Here is a 17297-nt window from a genome sequence, read left to right on the forward strand (position 1 = left end):
TTTTTCGGCAAAGGGACATACCGCACTTGTGGAAGCCCTTGGTGCTAATCCACTGGGTGGTAACACTAGCCGTGTCTAGTGTTGCTCGCGAATATTCGCAATTCGAATATTATTCGCGAATATCGCATATTCGCGAATTCGCGAATTTCGCGAATATAGCGTTATATATTCGTAATTACGAATATTCGTTTTTTTTATTTTTATTTTTTCACAGTACACATCACAGTGATCATCCCTCTCTGCTTCCAGCTCGTGTGGTGTAAAGAAGACTCTAATACTACTGTGTGAGACTGGCGTGCGAAGTTTCGCATATGCGAACATTTGCATATGCAAATATTCGCATATTCGAATTTTCGCTTGCGATGTTTTTGCATATGTAAATTTTCGCATATGCAAAATTTCGCATACGCGAATTTTTCGCATTGCGAAAATAAAGCGAGAATACTACGAATATGCGAATATTCGCGAATATATGACGAATATTCGTCCATATATTCGCGAATATTCGCGAATTCGAATATGGCCTATGCCGCTCAACACTAGCCGTGTCCACCATACTGGGAACAAGGAGATTGGATAGAGTAGATGCCCGCCTCGCTGCAAATCTCACACCTGACTTTATAATCTCCCCTACCGTGGGATCTGTTGATAGCAAAGGTAAGTGTTTAATTACAATGCGTTTGATGTCATTAAATTCTGGACTGTACGTGCTGACAAATGTAGGACAATCTTGTGATTCAGTTGGTTGCTTACTTGTAAAAAGGGATTTTCGATCCATAGGATTCACTCTCGACCGAGCTTTTTTCAAGAGCCATCCAGGGTAACCTCGAGCCACCAGGCGTGTGCATGCTGCATCAGCTTCCCTGCGGTACACCTTGGCGGAAGAACTGTTCCACTTAATTCGTATAAGTTCACCTACTAGTATGGCTCTTACCGTTTGTTTGGAATGGCATGAATTCGCCCTTCGGATGGTATTGCCTGATATCTTTTTTCTGTAAGGATCAACCTCAATTTTATTTGTATCAGGGTTGCCACGTAATAGGACATCCAAAAAGGGGGTTTCACTTTTACACCATGTGTGGGTAAACGTAAGATTGAACCGATTATTATTGATATATGTCATGAATGCATCAACGGTCAGATGGTCGGATGACCAAATGATGACCACATCGTCTACATACCTCCCATACCATGTGAGGCATGTGGAAAATGGATTGGTGTCAGAAAAAATTAACTGCTCCTCCCACCAAAAAACAAAAAGCTTAGCCCGAGCTGGTGATGACTTTGCTCCCATTGAAGCACCCGTGCGCTGCAAATAAAAATTGTTACCAAACAAAAAATAATTGTGTTTTAACACAAAACCTACCACCTCAATAATGTAATGTCTCAAATCCACAGAATATTTAGAAAATCTCATCAGTATATCCGAGATAGCTGATAATGCCAGGTTTTGCGGAATACTGGAATAGAGCGATTCAATGTCGCAAGTAAGCCACGACAGAGAATCGCTCCATGTGAATTCATCCATGATTTTTAGTGCTTAGTGTCCTTGATATAACTTGGGCATTGCATAACCAGAGGTTGCAGTACTGAGTCCAACCACTCGCATAGGTGCTCGTTATGGGATCTGATCCCCGCCACGATCGGACACATCGGCGGCGGGAATCGGTCCTTATGCAGCTTGGGTAGCGAGTGGAAGATAGGAATAATTGGAGCAGGCACGAAAATATAATCCACTTCTTTTTGGGTCAAAATACATCTGGCTTTCCCCTCTTCCAACAGAGTCAACAGTTCTTTTTTAAAAGGTTCAGTGGGATCCCCACAAAGTTTAAGGTAAGTTTTATCATCAGATAGTAGATTTTCATTTAAATTGATATACAGTCCCGTGTCCATACATACTACCGAGCCGCCTTTATCGGCGGATCGGATCGTCAAATTTTTGTTTTTCTTTAATTTCTTTATGGCAGCAGCTTCCTTTTTATTCAAATTAGGACGAGTTGTATTGGACATTACTTTTGATTGTAGATTAACCAAATCTTTCATGATAAGGTCCTGGAACCAATCAAAAATTGCTGGTCTGGTCTGTATGGGGTAAAAATTTTGGTTTTTAGTGGAGAAGGTATGTGCAGTATTCACTTCATCACAAATTGATCCACTATTTTCAAGGAGACAGAGATCTCTAAAAGCAATTTGTTCTGCTAACGTATGCATTAGTGGTAAATCAGGGTTTATAGAAAGTTGAGGTGGGTCCGATGGTTCATCAGCATTTTCCACAAAAAATGTTTCTTAACTGTTAAAGTTCTCACAAATTAATTTATATCCAAAATTGGCCGATAAACATCAAAATGATGTGTAGGAGAGAAACCCAGTCCTTTCCACAGGACCGAGGTTTCTTCATCTGTAATGATTTGTGCAGAATGTTAATGACTTGAAAATCCTCTTTTATTACTTTTTCCGTTTGTCCTTGTTACGCTCCGAAGCTCTTCTTCCTATGTTTTCTGCCACTGCACCTTCCTCGTTTTTTGACTGTCTTCTCGCATTGCGATTCTTGTGAGTGTTCACATATTGCGGTTCTGAGTCCCCGCTAGTGTCCGTGGTATCTGAACAATCTGAATTTTCAGTAAACTCCTGGTCAGAAGAACTAAATTCACATGGAGCGATTCTCTGTCGTGGCTTACTTGGACATTGAATCGCTCTATTCCAGTATTCCGAAAAACCTGGCATTATCAGCTATCTCGGATATACTGATGAGATTTTCTAAATATTCTGTGGATTTGAGATATTACATTATTGAGGTGGTAGATTTTGTGTTAAAATACAATTATTTTATGTTTGGTAACAATTTTTATTTGCAGCGCACGGGTGCTTCAATGGGAGCAAAGTCATCACCAGCTCGGGCTAACCTTTTTGTTTTTTGGTGGGAGGAGCAGTTTATTTTTTCTGACACCAATCCATTTTCCACATGCCTCGCATGGTATGGGAGGTATGTAGACGATGTGGTCATCATTTGGTCGTCCGACCATCTGACCGTTGATGCATTCATGACATATATCAATAATAATCGGTTCAATCTTAAAGGGGTATTCCAGGCAAAAACTTTTTTATATATATTAACTGGCTCCAGAAAGTTAAACAGATTTGTAAATTACTTCTATTAAAAAATCTTAACCCTTTCAGTACTTATGAGCTTCTGAAGTTAAGGTTGTTATTTTCTGTCTAAGTGCTCTCTGATGACACCTGTCTCGGGAAAGGCCCAGTTTAGAAGAGGTTTGCTATGGGGATTTGCTTCTAAACTGGGCGTTGCCCGAGACAGGTGTCATCAGAGAGGACTTAGACAGAAAAAAACAACCTTAACTTCAGAAGGTCATAAGTACTAAAAAGATTAAGATTTTTTAATAGAAGTCATTTACAAATCTGTTTAACTTTCTGGAGCCAGTTGATATGTAAAAAAAAAGTTTTGGCCTGGAATACCCCTTTAAGTCCCAGGATGCCCTTGGTCCTAGTGGGGTTAAAAGGTCAAAAGATTAAAATATATAAACTAAGAAGACACTGTGAAGTAAGGGGATATACTCGGCAGGCCTGGAGAAATATTTTTCTAAAAGATGCTTTTATGTACTTTATGTATTTCTAGGTGTATATTAATATATATACATATATATATATATATATATATATATATATGTATATATATATATATATATATATATATATATAAATATATATATATATGTATATATATATATATATATATATGTCAAAGAAGAAAGCAGCACTCCTAAAGCGTGAGTAGGTGCCTCCAGCTAGGATCCGGGTCCAGGATCCTGCATACGTAGTTCCAAGGAAAATGCTGTGGCACTCAAGGTATGGTGAAAAAATGAAAACTATTTATTCATCCCAAATGTGCAAAGAGCAACGTTTCAATGGTCTCAGACCCTCATTATCAAGTGGCTTGATAATGATGGTGTGAGACCATTGAAACGTTGCTCTTTGCACATTTGGGATGAATAAATAGTTTTCATTTTTTTCACCATACCTTGAGTGCCACAGCATTTTCCTTGGAACTACGTATGCAGAATCCTGGACCCGGATCCTAGCTGGAGGCACCTACTCACGCTTGGAACTATATATATATATATATATATATATATATATATATATATATATATATATACACAAATCAAAAAATATGTTGCAGTCTCTTGTAATACCTTTTTTATTGGACTAACAGAATTTTGTAGAGACAAGCTTTCAGGATTCCTCCCTTTATCAAGTCCAATAGTCAAGGACTAATGATCAAAGGACTTTATAAATTATCAGGGAGGAATCCCAAAAGCTTGTCTCTACAAAATTCTGTTAGTCCAATAAAAAAGGTATTACAATCTGCATCACTGGACTAATATGGCTACTCACATTTACTATACAGATATACACATACCTGAAGATGGTTTAGAACCCTGTGATGTCACACATGCTTGTGATGATGTCACCGTAAGCTGTACAAGGAGGTACGCGTCGGCTGCAGTCTCTTCAGTGTGTTTTGCATTCACAACCTGTGTTGCAAAGTGTTTGTTAGAGAGTTTCTATTTGCGATAGAGAATTCAAGATTTTGACCGTTCCTTGTCTGAAGAGAGAACCACAAGGTAAGTCTCAGCCTCTTCTATTCATACATACACAGGGCTTTTTGTTTGACAGTTTTTTTTTTTATTGTTGTTGCTTTTTTTTTTTAGCAAAAAAAAACAAGAAATTAATTTCCAAAAGAAATAACAAAAGTTATATTTCTCATAGCATTGTGACAATACTTGGCTTAGGCATTAAACATAATAAAACGCACAGATAGTATCATGACCAGAGCTTTTTCTTGCAAAACTGCTAAAATGCAATTATGCCCAAAAAAGCCCCCAAGAAAAAGAGTCCTAATTCATGAAGTTCTAAAAGATATAAGTCTATGAGAAAGATTTGGTGGTGTAGTAAAAGAATGACAGAAAGATTAGGGCAGAAATATAATAGTATATAATAGAATTCTGTGTGTACTAACAATAGAAATACTCTGGGTACTCCGAAAGGGAAAACATTTTTCAAATCAACTAGTGGCAGAAAGTCATATAGGGGACGGATAGATCCCAATGAGGTGGGGTAGGTTCATTAATAGTAAATGTATATAGCAGGATAGCCCAATTGTATCTACAGTATGAAGTTCACATGGCCCAGTGACCATACAGCCAAGCCCTTATAATCCGCCATTACTAGGACAGATTCAGGGTTGTCAGATATTACTAGGACCGGAGAGGTTTAGGGTTATCAGATATTACTAGGACCGGACAGGTTCAGGGTTATCAGATATTACAAGGACTGGACAGGTTCAGGGTTATCAGATATTACTAAGACTGGATAGGTTCAGGGTTATCAGATATTACTAGGACCGGACAGGTGCAGGGTTATCAGATATTACTAGGACCGGACAGGTTCAGGGTTATCAGATATTACTAGGACCGGACAGGTTCAGGGTTATCCGATATTACTAGGACCGGACAGGTTCAGGGTTATCAGATATTACTAGGACCGGACAGGTTCAGGGTTATCAGACATTGGAAACCTCAGGGAAGACGTCTCCATATAAAACACTTATAGAGAAGCGTCTTCTTCTGAGGCTGCGATGGTCTTAGTGTTATCTTGTGGTTCTGTGCTGGACATTTCTGCTCTGTATGAAGGATCTATTGTATAATGACAGGAATGATGACATGTTGTCTAATGTGTTCACTTATCTCTCTCTCTCTCTCTAGTGTTTTCAGGCTCTGACCTGTGACCATGGCCTCTCCACAAGACCCATTGCTGAAGGAGGAGGAAGAAGCAATGGAGGACCATAGTGATATGGATGTAGAAAAGGGCGATATCCCTGAGAGGCAGAACCTGCCATCTCTAAGCGTGATGTCCACCGCACGTTCCATCATCACCGTAGTGATCCTCGCCTTTGTTAATTTGCTCATCTATGCAAATCGCTCCAGCGTGGCGGGGGTGCTGCCTTATATACAGAAAGCATATGACACCAATGCTAGTCTGTCCGGCTTATTGAATACATTGTTCATTGGAAGCTACGTGCTGGTCGCACCAATTGCCGGATATTTGGGCGACCACTGTAATAAGAAATATACTGTTTGCGCAGGAGTCATCGTTTGGCTGAGCATGACACTTACCCTGTCATTCATCCCTGACGGGTATTTTCTGCTCTTCCTGCTGACGAGTGGACTGGTTGGAGCCGGAGAGGCGACTTTCTGCACCATCGCCCCCTCCATCATTGCAGACCTTTTTACAAGTGACCAGCGGACCCGCATGCTGAACGTGTTTTATTCCGTCATACCTGTAGGCTGCGGACTAGGATACATCATCGGGCCCAAAGTGACTGATGCAGCAAGGGGTGATTGGCACTGGGCATTTCGGGTCACCCCTGGCCTGGGCCTCATAGCTGTGGCTTTGATGATTTTGGTCACAAAAGAGCTTCCAAGAACGACTACAAACGGGAAGAAGAACAACAAATCCCAGAAGTTTGCCAAATGGGCGACAGATCTGAAAAACATATTTAAAAATCGAAGCTTCATGTTAACCACCATGGGATCGACGGCGGTATCCTTCATAGTGGGAGCCATAGGTGTATGGGGTCCGTCATACCTGACCCACGCACGAACACTCCTACAAGAGAAGGACCCTTGCCGTGCTGAACCGTGTGACTATCACGACATCCTAATATTTGGTGTGGTTACAGTCATTTCCGGCATTCTGGGAGTTGTAGCAGGGACGGAGATAAGTAAAAGATATCGCAAATCCAACCCACGGGCGGACCCGCTTGTGTGTGGATGCGCGATGATGCTCTCTGCCCCTTTTCTTCTGTTGGCATTGACTTTTGGCAACATCAGCCTCGTTGCCACCAACATCTTCATCTTCATCGGAGAGACGCTTCTGTCAGTAAATTTCACCCTCATATCTGACATTATACTAAAAGTAGTAACTCCGTGGAGGAGATCTTCAGCCCTGGCCGTGCAGATGACAATCTATCACCTCCTAGGTGACGCCGGCAGCCCGTACCTCATCGGCCTGATATCTGACACCTACGAACGGGGATATGCCAAATCCCCTCTTCTGAAATACCGCAGCCTGGAGTATGCCCTCATGACCTGCACCATAATGGCAGTCATCGGAGGGGCCTTCTTCATGGCCACGGCCCTATATATAGAGAGGGACGAAAAAGAAGCAGAGATGGAATCAGAACCTCCGTCATCCTCCTCCTCCTCACTGCTTCCTGCCGATGAGGACCGCGCTTCAGACTGAGAAAAAGTCATTGCTTACCTTTATCTCGTTTACTTCATTAAAAAAAAATTAAGAAAAAAATAACTGCATTTGTTCTATGTTCCACTTTACCCCTTATTCTCTACCCAGGGGCGGACACAGACAGCAGAGGGCCCTTGAGCAAAGAATGTGCCTATGCCCCACCCCCCAAAACATCAATTGTTCAGCACCCCTCCTCCATGTGTCACTTACTCAGGTGGACCCCCATATGTCACTTGCTGTATAAGTTTCTAATTATTTATTAAGGCCTCCCATATGCCGCAGCTCATTCAAGCCCCCCACATTAAGTAGCAGAGATTCCCAACATTAGGTAGCATAGATTCCCCCACATTAGGTAGCATAGTTTCCTCACATTAGGTAGCATAGTTTCCCACATTATGTAGCATAGATTCCCTACATTAGGTAGCAGTTTCCCCACATTAGGTAGCATAGTTTGCCCACATTAGGTAGCATAGTTTTCCCACATTAGGTAGCATAGTTTCCCCACAACAGGTAGCACAGATTCCCCACATTAGGTAACATAGTTTCCCCACATTAGGTAGCATAGTTTCCCCACATTAGGTAGCACAGATTCCCCACATTAGGTAACATAGTTTCCCCACATTAGGTAGCATAGTTTCCCCACATTAGGTAGCACAGATTCCCCACATTAGGTAACATCGTTTCCCCACATTAGGTAGCATAGCTTCCCCACATTAGGTAGCATACTTTCCCCACATTAGGTAGCATAGTTTCCCCACATTAGGTAGCACAGATTCCCCACATTAGGTAACATAGTTTCCGCACATTAGGTAGCATAGATTCCTCACATTAGGTAGTCATAGCCCCCCCAAACACACAGAAAGACACAGACACACACAGAGACACACTTACCTGCCCTGCACAGCGCTTCTCTCCGGCAGCGGCCTGACGAGTGACGTCACTGACGTCCTCCTGAGCGGGTCTGCAGAAGTACGTCACTTGTGCGACATCCCTCGTCAGACCCCGGTCGGCCGGAGGCAGACTCACTGTCTAAAGTGCCCGCTGCGCTATTATACCCCGCAGCTGCTTTAGAACAGTGAGCAGCGGCGGCGCCAACCCTACCATGAACCTACTAGGCACACAAAAAAAGGGGGGGGCAGCAAAATGCCGCCCCTGAAAAGTGCCACCTGGGACTTATGGTCCCACCGGGTCCCATGGTAGGGCCGACCAGAGGCGGCTCTAGACTTTGTGAGGCCTTAGGCGAAACTTGAAACATGAGGCCCTGCTTTATTTTCTGCTGAAATTACATGGTGGTCCGGCTGTGAGATGGTTATACTGTCACGTCACTGTGTATTATCCCTGTACTGTGACATCACTGTGTATTATCTCTGTACTGTGCCATCACTCTGTGTATTATCCCTGTAATGTGACATCACTGTGTATTAACTCTGTACTGTGCCATCACTGTGTATTATCCCTGTACTGTGACATCACTGTGTATTATCTCTGTACTGTGCCATCACTCTGTGTATTATCCCTGTACTGTGACATCACTGTGTGTATTATCCCTGTACTGTAACATCACTGTGTGTATTATCCCTGTACGGTGACATCACTGTGTATTATCTCTGTACTGTGCCATCACTCTGTGTATTATCCCTGTAATGTGACATCACTGTGTATTAACTCTGTACTGTGCCATCACTGTGTATTATCTCTGTACTGTGACGTCACTGTGTATTATCTCTGTACTGTGCCATCACTCTGTGTATTATCCCTGTACTGTGACATCACTGTGTGTATTATCCCTGTACTGTGACATCACTGTGTATTATCCCTGTACTGTGACATCACTGTGTATTATCTCTGTACTGTGACATCACTGTGTATTGTCCCTGTACTGGGACATCACTGTGTGTATTATCCCTGTAATGTGACATCACTGTGTATTATCCCTGCACTGTGACATCACTCTGTATATTATCCCTGTACTGTGACATCACTCTGTATATTATCCCTGTACTGTGACATCACTGTGTGTATTATCCCTGTACTGTGACATCACTGTGTATTATCCCTGTACTGTGATATCACTGTGTATTATCTCTGTACTGTGACATCACTGTGTATTATCCCAGTACTGTGACATCACTCTGTATATTATCCCTGTACTGTGACATCAATCTGTATATTATGCCGGTACTGTGACATCACTGTGTATTATTCCTGTACTGTGACATCACTGTGTATTATTTCTGTACTGTGACATCACTGTGTATTATTCCTGTACTGTGACATCACTGTGTATTATTCCTGTACTGTGACATCACTGTGTGTATTATCTCTGTACTGTGACATCACTGTGTATTATCCCTGTACTGTGACGTCACTGTGTATTATCCCTGTACTGTGACGTCACTGTGTATTATCCCTGTACTGTGACTTCACTGTGTATTATCCCTGTACTATGACATCACTGTGTATATTATCCCTCCCTGTACTGTGACATCACTGTGTGTATTATCTCTGTACTGTGACATCACTGTGTATTATCCCTGTACTGTGACATCGCTGTGTGTATTATCTCTGTACTGTGACATCACTGTGTAGTATCCCTGTACTGTGACATCACTGTGTGTATTATCCCTGTACTGTCACATCACTGTGTATTATCCCTGTACTGTGACATCACTGTGTATATTATCCCTGTACTGTGACATCACTGTGTATTATCCCTGTACTGTGACATCACTGTGTATTATCCCTGTACTGTGACATCACTGTGTATATTATCCCTGTACTGTGACATCACTGTGTGTATTATCCCTGTACTGTGACATCACTGTGTATATTATCCCTGTACTGTGACATCACTGTGTGTATTATCCCTGTACTGTGACATCACTGTGTATATTATCCCTGTACTGTGACATCACTGTGTGTATTATCCCTGTACTGTGGCATCACTGTGTGTATTATCTCTGTACTGTGACATCACTGTGTGTATTATCCCTGTACTGTGACGTCACTGTGTATTATCCCTGTACTGTGACATCACTCTGTATATTATCCCTGTACTGTGACATCACTCTGTATATTATCCCTGTACTGTGACATTACTGTTTATTATTACTGTACTGTGACATCACTGTGTATTATTCCTGTACTGTGACATCACTGTGTATTATTCCTGTACTGTGACATCACTGTGTATTATTCCTGTACTGTGACATCCCTGTGTGTATTATCTCTGTACTGTCACATCACTGTGTATTATCCCTGTACTGTGACATCACTGTGTATTATCCCTGTACTGTGACGTCACTGTGTGTATTATCCCTGTACTGTGACATCACTGTGTATTATCCATGTACTGTGACGTCACTGTGTATTATCCCTGTACTATGACATCACTGTGTATATTATCCCTCCCTGTACTGTGACATCACTGTATGTATTATCTCTGTACTGTGACATCACTGTGTATTATGCCTGTACTGTGACATCACTGTGTGTATTATCTCTGTACTGTGACATCACTGTGAGTATTATCTCTGTACTGTGACATCACTGTGTATTATCCCTGTACTGTGACGTCACTGTGTATTATCCCTGTACTGTGACGTCACTGTGTATTATCCCTGTACTATGACATCACTGTGTATATTATCCCTCCCTGTACTGTGACATCACTGTATGTATTATCTCTGTACTGTGACATCACTGTGTATTATCCCTGTACTGTGACATCACTGTGTGTATTATCTCTGTACTGTGACATCACTGTGAGTATTATCTCTGTACTGTGACATCACTGTGTATTATCCCTGTACTGTGACGTCACTGTGTATTATCCCTGTACTGTGACGTCACTGTGTATTATCCCTGTACTATGACATCACTGTGTATATTATCCCTCCCTGTACTGTGACATCACTGTGTATATTATCCCTGAACTGTGACATCACTGTGTGTATTATCCCTGTACTGTGACATCACTGTGTATATTATCTCTGAACTATAACATCACTGTGTGTTATCTCTATACTGCAACATCACTGTTGATACTTACACTGCACTGTGACATCACTGTATATATTAAGCCTGTATACCATAATGTCACTGTACATATTTACCTTGCACTGCGAGTGACAATACAGGGTAAATATGCACAGTGACATCACAGTTCAGAGTTAATATAAACAGTAATGTCTCTGTACAGGGACAATAAACAGTTTTGTCACTACAGGGTTAATAAACGCAGTGTTGTCACAGTAGAGGGTAACTATACAGTGATGTCATTGTACCGGGAAAATATACACAGTGAAGTCAGCATTCAAGAATAATAAACTGTGATGTCACTACAGGGTTGTTATACACAGTGACATCAAATTACAGGATGAAGCACAGTGATGTCACAGTTTATTATGAAGCACAGTGATGTCACAGTTTATTATGAAGCACAGTGATGTCAGTTTATTATGAAGCACAGTGACGTCACAGTTTATTATGAAGCACAGTGATGTCACAGTTTATTATGAAGCACAGTGATGTCACAGTTTATTTTGAAGCACAGTGATGTCACAGTTTATTTTGAAGCACGGTGATGTCACAGTTTATTATGAAGCACAGTGATGTCACAGTTTATTATGAAGCACAGTGATGTCACAGTTTATTATGAAGCACGGTGATGTCACAGTTTATTATGAAGCACGGTGATGTCACAGTTTATTATGAAGCACAGTGATGTCACAGTTTATTATGAAGCACAGTGATGTCACAGTTTATTATGAAGCACAGTGATGTCACAGTTTATTATGAAGCACAGTGATGTCACAGTTTATTATGAAGCACAGTGATGTCACAGTTTATTATGAAGCACAGTGATGTCACAGTTTATTATGAAGCACAGTGATGTCACAGTTTATTATGAAGCACGGTGATGTCACAGTTTATTATGAAGCACGGTGATGTCACAGTTTATTATGAAGCACAGTGATGTCACAGTTTATTATGAAGCACAGTGATGTCACAGTTTATTATGAAGCACAGTGATGTCACAGTTTATTATGAAGCACAGTGATGTCACAGTTTATTATGAAGCACAGTGATGTCACAGTTTATTATGAAGCACAGTGATGTCACAGTTTATTATGAAGCACAGTGATGTCACAGTTTATTATGAAGCACAGTGATGTCACAGTTTATTATGAAGCCCAGTGATGTCACAGTTTATTATGAAGCACAGTGATGTCACAGTTTATTATGAAGCACAGTGATGTCACAGAGACTACAGAATCTACAACTGTACGTATGATGAAGATGGCGGATGCTATCGAAACGTCACACATACATGGGGGAATAAAACACTGTTTTTGCACCTTATCTGGGAGTGCCGCTGGATCTTTAGTTTTGTAGATAGATAGATGATAGATAGATAGATAGATAGATAGATAATAGATATGAGATAGATAGATAGATATGAGATAGATAGATCAGTGTATCCCAACCAGGGGGCCTCTAGCTATTCCAAAACGACAACTCCCAGCATGTCTTTGGCTTTAAGAGCATACTGGGAGCTGTAGTTTTGCAACAGCTGGAGGCCCCCTGGTTGGGAAACACTGCTCTATCTATCTATCAATCATCTATCTATCCATCTATCTCCTATCGATCTATCTATCTATCTATATCATATCTATCATCTATCTATCTATCATCTATTAATCTATCTTTCTATCTGTCTCATATCTATCTATATATCTATATATCATCTATCTATCTCTCATATCTATCTATCTTTCATCTATCTCTCATCTATCTGAGATAGATATGAGATAGATAGATAAATAGAAAGATAGATAGATACATAAATAGATGGATATAGATAGATGGATAGATAGATAGATAGATAGATATGAGATAGATAAATATGAGATAGATAGATATGAGATAGATAGATATGAGATAGATAGATAGATATGAGATAGATAGATATGAGATAGATAGATATGAGATAGATAGATATGAGATAGATAGATAGATAGATAGATATGAGATAGATAAATAGATAGATATGAGATAGATAGATATGAGATAGATAGATATGAGATAGATAGACAGATATACAGCAACAGAAGAATGCAGCAGCACACTGCCAGCACAAGGATATAGGTGCAACATGAATATGCAGTTAAAACATGGAGAGCTCTACAGCTATGGTGTAATAGATGCAAATGTGAAACTATGAAATAGTGAGGCACTTAGCTCGCAAATTTGTCTCCGCCGGCGGTCAAATAGCTTGGACCGTCCCACCGCGATAAGGTGGCCTCATTGGGACGGACCCTACACTGTGAATATGCCTCTGTGTGAACAGTTCAGTAAGCATGGCAGGGTCTGGAACATCCAAGACACCTTATATACACACCTGATAGAGGTGGGTGGGGTGCAAGGCCAATATGGAGGTAGCCACTGCCCCGTATGTGCAATACAGACAAAGAATAAGTCAGCCAGCACTTTAGTTGATACCAAACTATTATATGGACCTGGCCTACAGGTGCACGCTACTAGGCTAGATATACAGCCGGCGGAGACAAATTTGCGAGCTAAGTGCCTCACTATTTCATAGTTTCACATTTGCATCTATTACACCATAGCTGTATAGCTCTCCATGTTTTAACAGCATTTTCATGTTTCACCTATGTCCTTGTGCTGGCAGTGTGCTGCTGCATTCTTCTGTTGCTGTATATCTAGCCTAGTAGCGTGCACCTGTAGGCCAGGTCCATATAATAGTTTGGTATCAACTAAAGTGCTGGCTGACTTATTCTTTGTCTAGATAGATAGATAGGAGATAGATAGATAGATAGGAGATAGATAGATAGATAGATAGATAGGAGATAGATAGGAGATAGATAGATAGGGGATAGATGGTTAGATAGATAGATAGATAGGAGATAGATAGGAGATAGATAGATAGATAGGGGATAGATGGATAGATAGATAGATAGATAGATAGATAGATAGATAGATAGGAGATAGATAGATAGGAGATAGATGGATAGATAGATAGATAAAAAAAAAAAAAAAAACTCCAGAAGAGCAGCACAACAAAATTAAGAAAACCAATGCAATGGTGCACGCTGGGTGTGGACCTTGGTGAGAGGTTCACTTGTACTAGAAAAAAGCAAGAGACCAGCAGCACACAGAAAAATTAGTGCAAAAAAGGTGGAGATTTATTGCATTATCCCAGTGTAAAAAAGAAGCGTCGTTTCAGCGACCTCTCGTCGCCGTTCACAAGCTCCTTGAGAACGGCGACAAGAGGTCGCTGAAACGTCGCTTCTTTTGTAGACTGGGATAATGCAATAAATCTCCACCTTTTTTGCACTAATTTTTCTGTATGCTGCTGGTCTCTTGCTTTTTTTTTTTTTTTTTGGATAGATAGATAATAAATAGATGATTGATATAGATCAGTGTTTCCCAACTAGGGGGGCCTCCAGCTGTTGCAAAACTACAACTCCCAGTATGCTCATAAATCCAAAGGAATGCTGGGAGTTGTAGTTTTGCAACAGCTGGAGGCCCCCTGGTTTGGAAACTGATATATATATATATATATATATATATATATATATCATATAAATGTATCTATATCATATCCATCTATCTATATCATATCCATCTATCTCCTATCTATCTATCTATCTATCTAATCTATCTATCTGTCTATATCATATCTATCTATCATCTATCTATCTATATCATATCCATCTATCTATATCATATCCATCTATCTCCTATCTATCTATCTATCTATCTATCTAATCTATCTATCTGTCTATATCATATCTATCTATCATCTATCTATCTATATCATATCTATGTATCTATCATCTATCTATCGATCTGTCTATCATCTATCTATCCATCTATTTATATATCTATCTATATATCATCTATTTATCTATCTTTCTATCTATCTCATATCTATATATATATATATATATATATATATATATATATATTTATGTATCTATCTATCTATATATCATCCATCTACCTATTTATCTCTCATATTTATTTATCTATCTATCTATCTCTCATCTATCTGAGTTAGATAGATAGATAGATAGATAGATATGAGATAGATAGATATGAGATAGATAGATATGAGATAGATAGATAGATAGATAGATGGATATGAGAGATAGATAGATAGATAGATATGAGATAGATAGATAGATATGAGATAGATATGAGGATAGATAGATAGATATGAGAAAGATAGATAGATAGATGCATAAATAGATGGATATAGATAGATGGATGGATAGATATGAGATAGATATATAATAGATTGATAGATAGATAGATAGATCAGTGTTTCCCAACCTGGGGGCCTCCAGCTGTTGCAAAACTACAACTCCCAGTATGCTCATAAAGCCAAAGGAATGCTGGGAGTTGTAGTTTTGCAACAGCTGGAGGCCCCCTGGTTGGGAAACACTGAACTACCTCCCACTGTCTCCTACAACTTTCCCCCTCTCCCCCAAGCAAGTTACTTAATTTAAAAGGGCATCAGCAGTGGGCAGTGGGCAGGTAAGTCTTCCATACTGGTGGTGTCCGGGCCTGTATACACACAGCGGGCCTGCTCCACAAGGTCCAGTATACAGGGGAGTGAGAGAGGGGGAGGAGCTTCCTGTCTGCTCTTCCCAGTCTGCATAGCGCGGCCCCTGCGTGGTGACAGGGCTGCAGGCTGAAGATTTATAAAAAAAAAGGATAGCGGAGTAGATGGCTTCGGGGGGGGCGGGGGGCGCAATGGGGGCTCGGGCCCCTTACTGGTGGCCATGAGAGCTGCTAGTGACCTACTGCTGCTAGGGGGGGCACAAGGGGGGGGGGGCAATCATGCTGTAGGGGGGCCGTTGCCCCCTCTGGCCCCCCTAACCCCGAAACCCCCCCCAGAGACGCCACTGGCTGCAGGGGTGGTTGAACCCAGCTTCCATCCGGGTGCTGTCAAACTTGCTGTGGTCGGGGAGTATGCGGTGGTATGTGGCCTAATGCTCGCCTCTGGGGCCGGACCTGGAGAGGGCAGCGGCCCCCTCTCACGCTGGGCCCCTGTGCAGCTGAACCGGCTGCACAGGCGATATGTCCGCCCCTGAGATGTAGGTATCCAAGGGGTACTATTAAAGTGTGATAATACAGAGTGTGCATTGTACAATAGTAATACATGCAAGATAATGTCAAGTCAAAGCTTGGCAAAAAATACCTGCCATGAACCCAGATGGAGACCAATACACCTACACCCCAATGCATGTTTTGCGTATTGGCTTCATCAAGGGGCGTGACACCCCCTGATGAAGCCCGTATGTGAAACGTGTGTTGGGGTGTAGGTTTATTGGTCTCCATCTGGGTACATGGCAGGTATTATAGCTATATTAGGTTTGCCTATGACCATATCTCAATGCATGCACATAGTCTAAACATGACCATACCCGTAAATTAGTTATCTATCCAACAGCCTCACAAACAGAGGGTAAGGAAAACAATGCTAGACAACTAAAGTTTATTTCCTGGTAAAACAAGGGATTTGCCATGTTGGGTCTTTACTTGTTCTAAATCTGTCATGGGACTAATGTGATTGGTACAATCTAATCTGGTCCCATCTGCTCCTTGACAGCATATTCTATAAAGAGAAATGTTGAATATTATTTCCAATTCTTTAATTTTACAGGCAAAAGGCCAGTGACAGAGGGTGTTGGCAGTAGATAAATCATCACCCCCCCCCCCCCCCCCCCCCCCAATGGAATAAACACATGTTACACATTATCAGTAACAATTATTGTTTCTGCTTTAAATCGTATTACATGTATGTAATAATGTTGTATCAGCAGTGACACAGCATGTAAAGCTGGATTCACATATGTCTATGGCATACGGCTTAGTGAACCCAGCCTAAAACTTGCCGCAACTGATAACAACGCGCATCACATGACATGATTTGTTTAGAATCC

At 41.0% G+C, this 17297-nt stretch overlaps 2 protein-coding genes across 3 annotated transcripts in view; both read left to right on the forward strand.

The window, feature by feature from the left end:
• Positions 1 to 17297, forward strand: part of LOC130368112 (gastrokine-2-like) — a 50682-nt gene that overhangs the window by 11748 nt on the left and 21637 nt on the right. Inside the window, exon 1 of one of the 2 annotated variants that reach the window (XM_056571410.1) lies at positions 15829 to 15885. The exons of the other annotated variant lie outside the window; for it this stretch is intronic. The gene's annotated coding sequence lies outside the window, so the exon portion shown is untranslated. Of the gene's footprint in view, positions 1 to 15828; positions 15886 to 17297 lie in introns of those variants that run through there. 2 annotated transcript variants of the gene reach the window in all.
• Positions 4519 to 7343, forward strand: LOC130368111 (protein spinster homolog 1-like). Its single transcript, XM_056571408.1, has 2 exons — positions 4519 to 4640; positions 5781 to 7343. The coding sequence occupies exon 2, from the start codon at positions 5806 to 5808 to the stop codon at positions 7318 to 7320; it is 1515 nt and encodes a 504-aa protein (XP_056427383.1). The 5' UTR covers positions 4519 to 4640; positions 5781 to 5805; the 3' UTR covers positions 7321 to 7343.

This window comes from Hyla sarda, chromosome 4 (assembly GCF_029499605.1).
Source record: "Hyla sarda isolate aHylSar1 chromosome 4, aHylSar1.hap1, whole genome shotgun sequence".
Classification (NCBI taxonomy): domain Eukaryota; kingdom Metazoa; phylum Chordata; class Amphibia; order Anura; family Hylidae; genus Hyla; species Hyla sarda.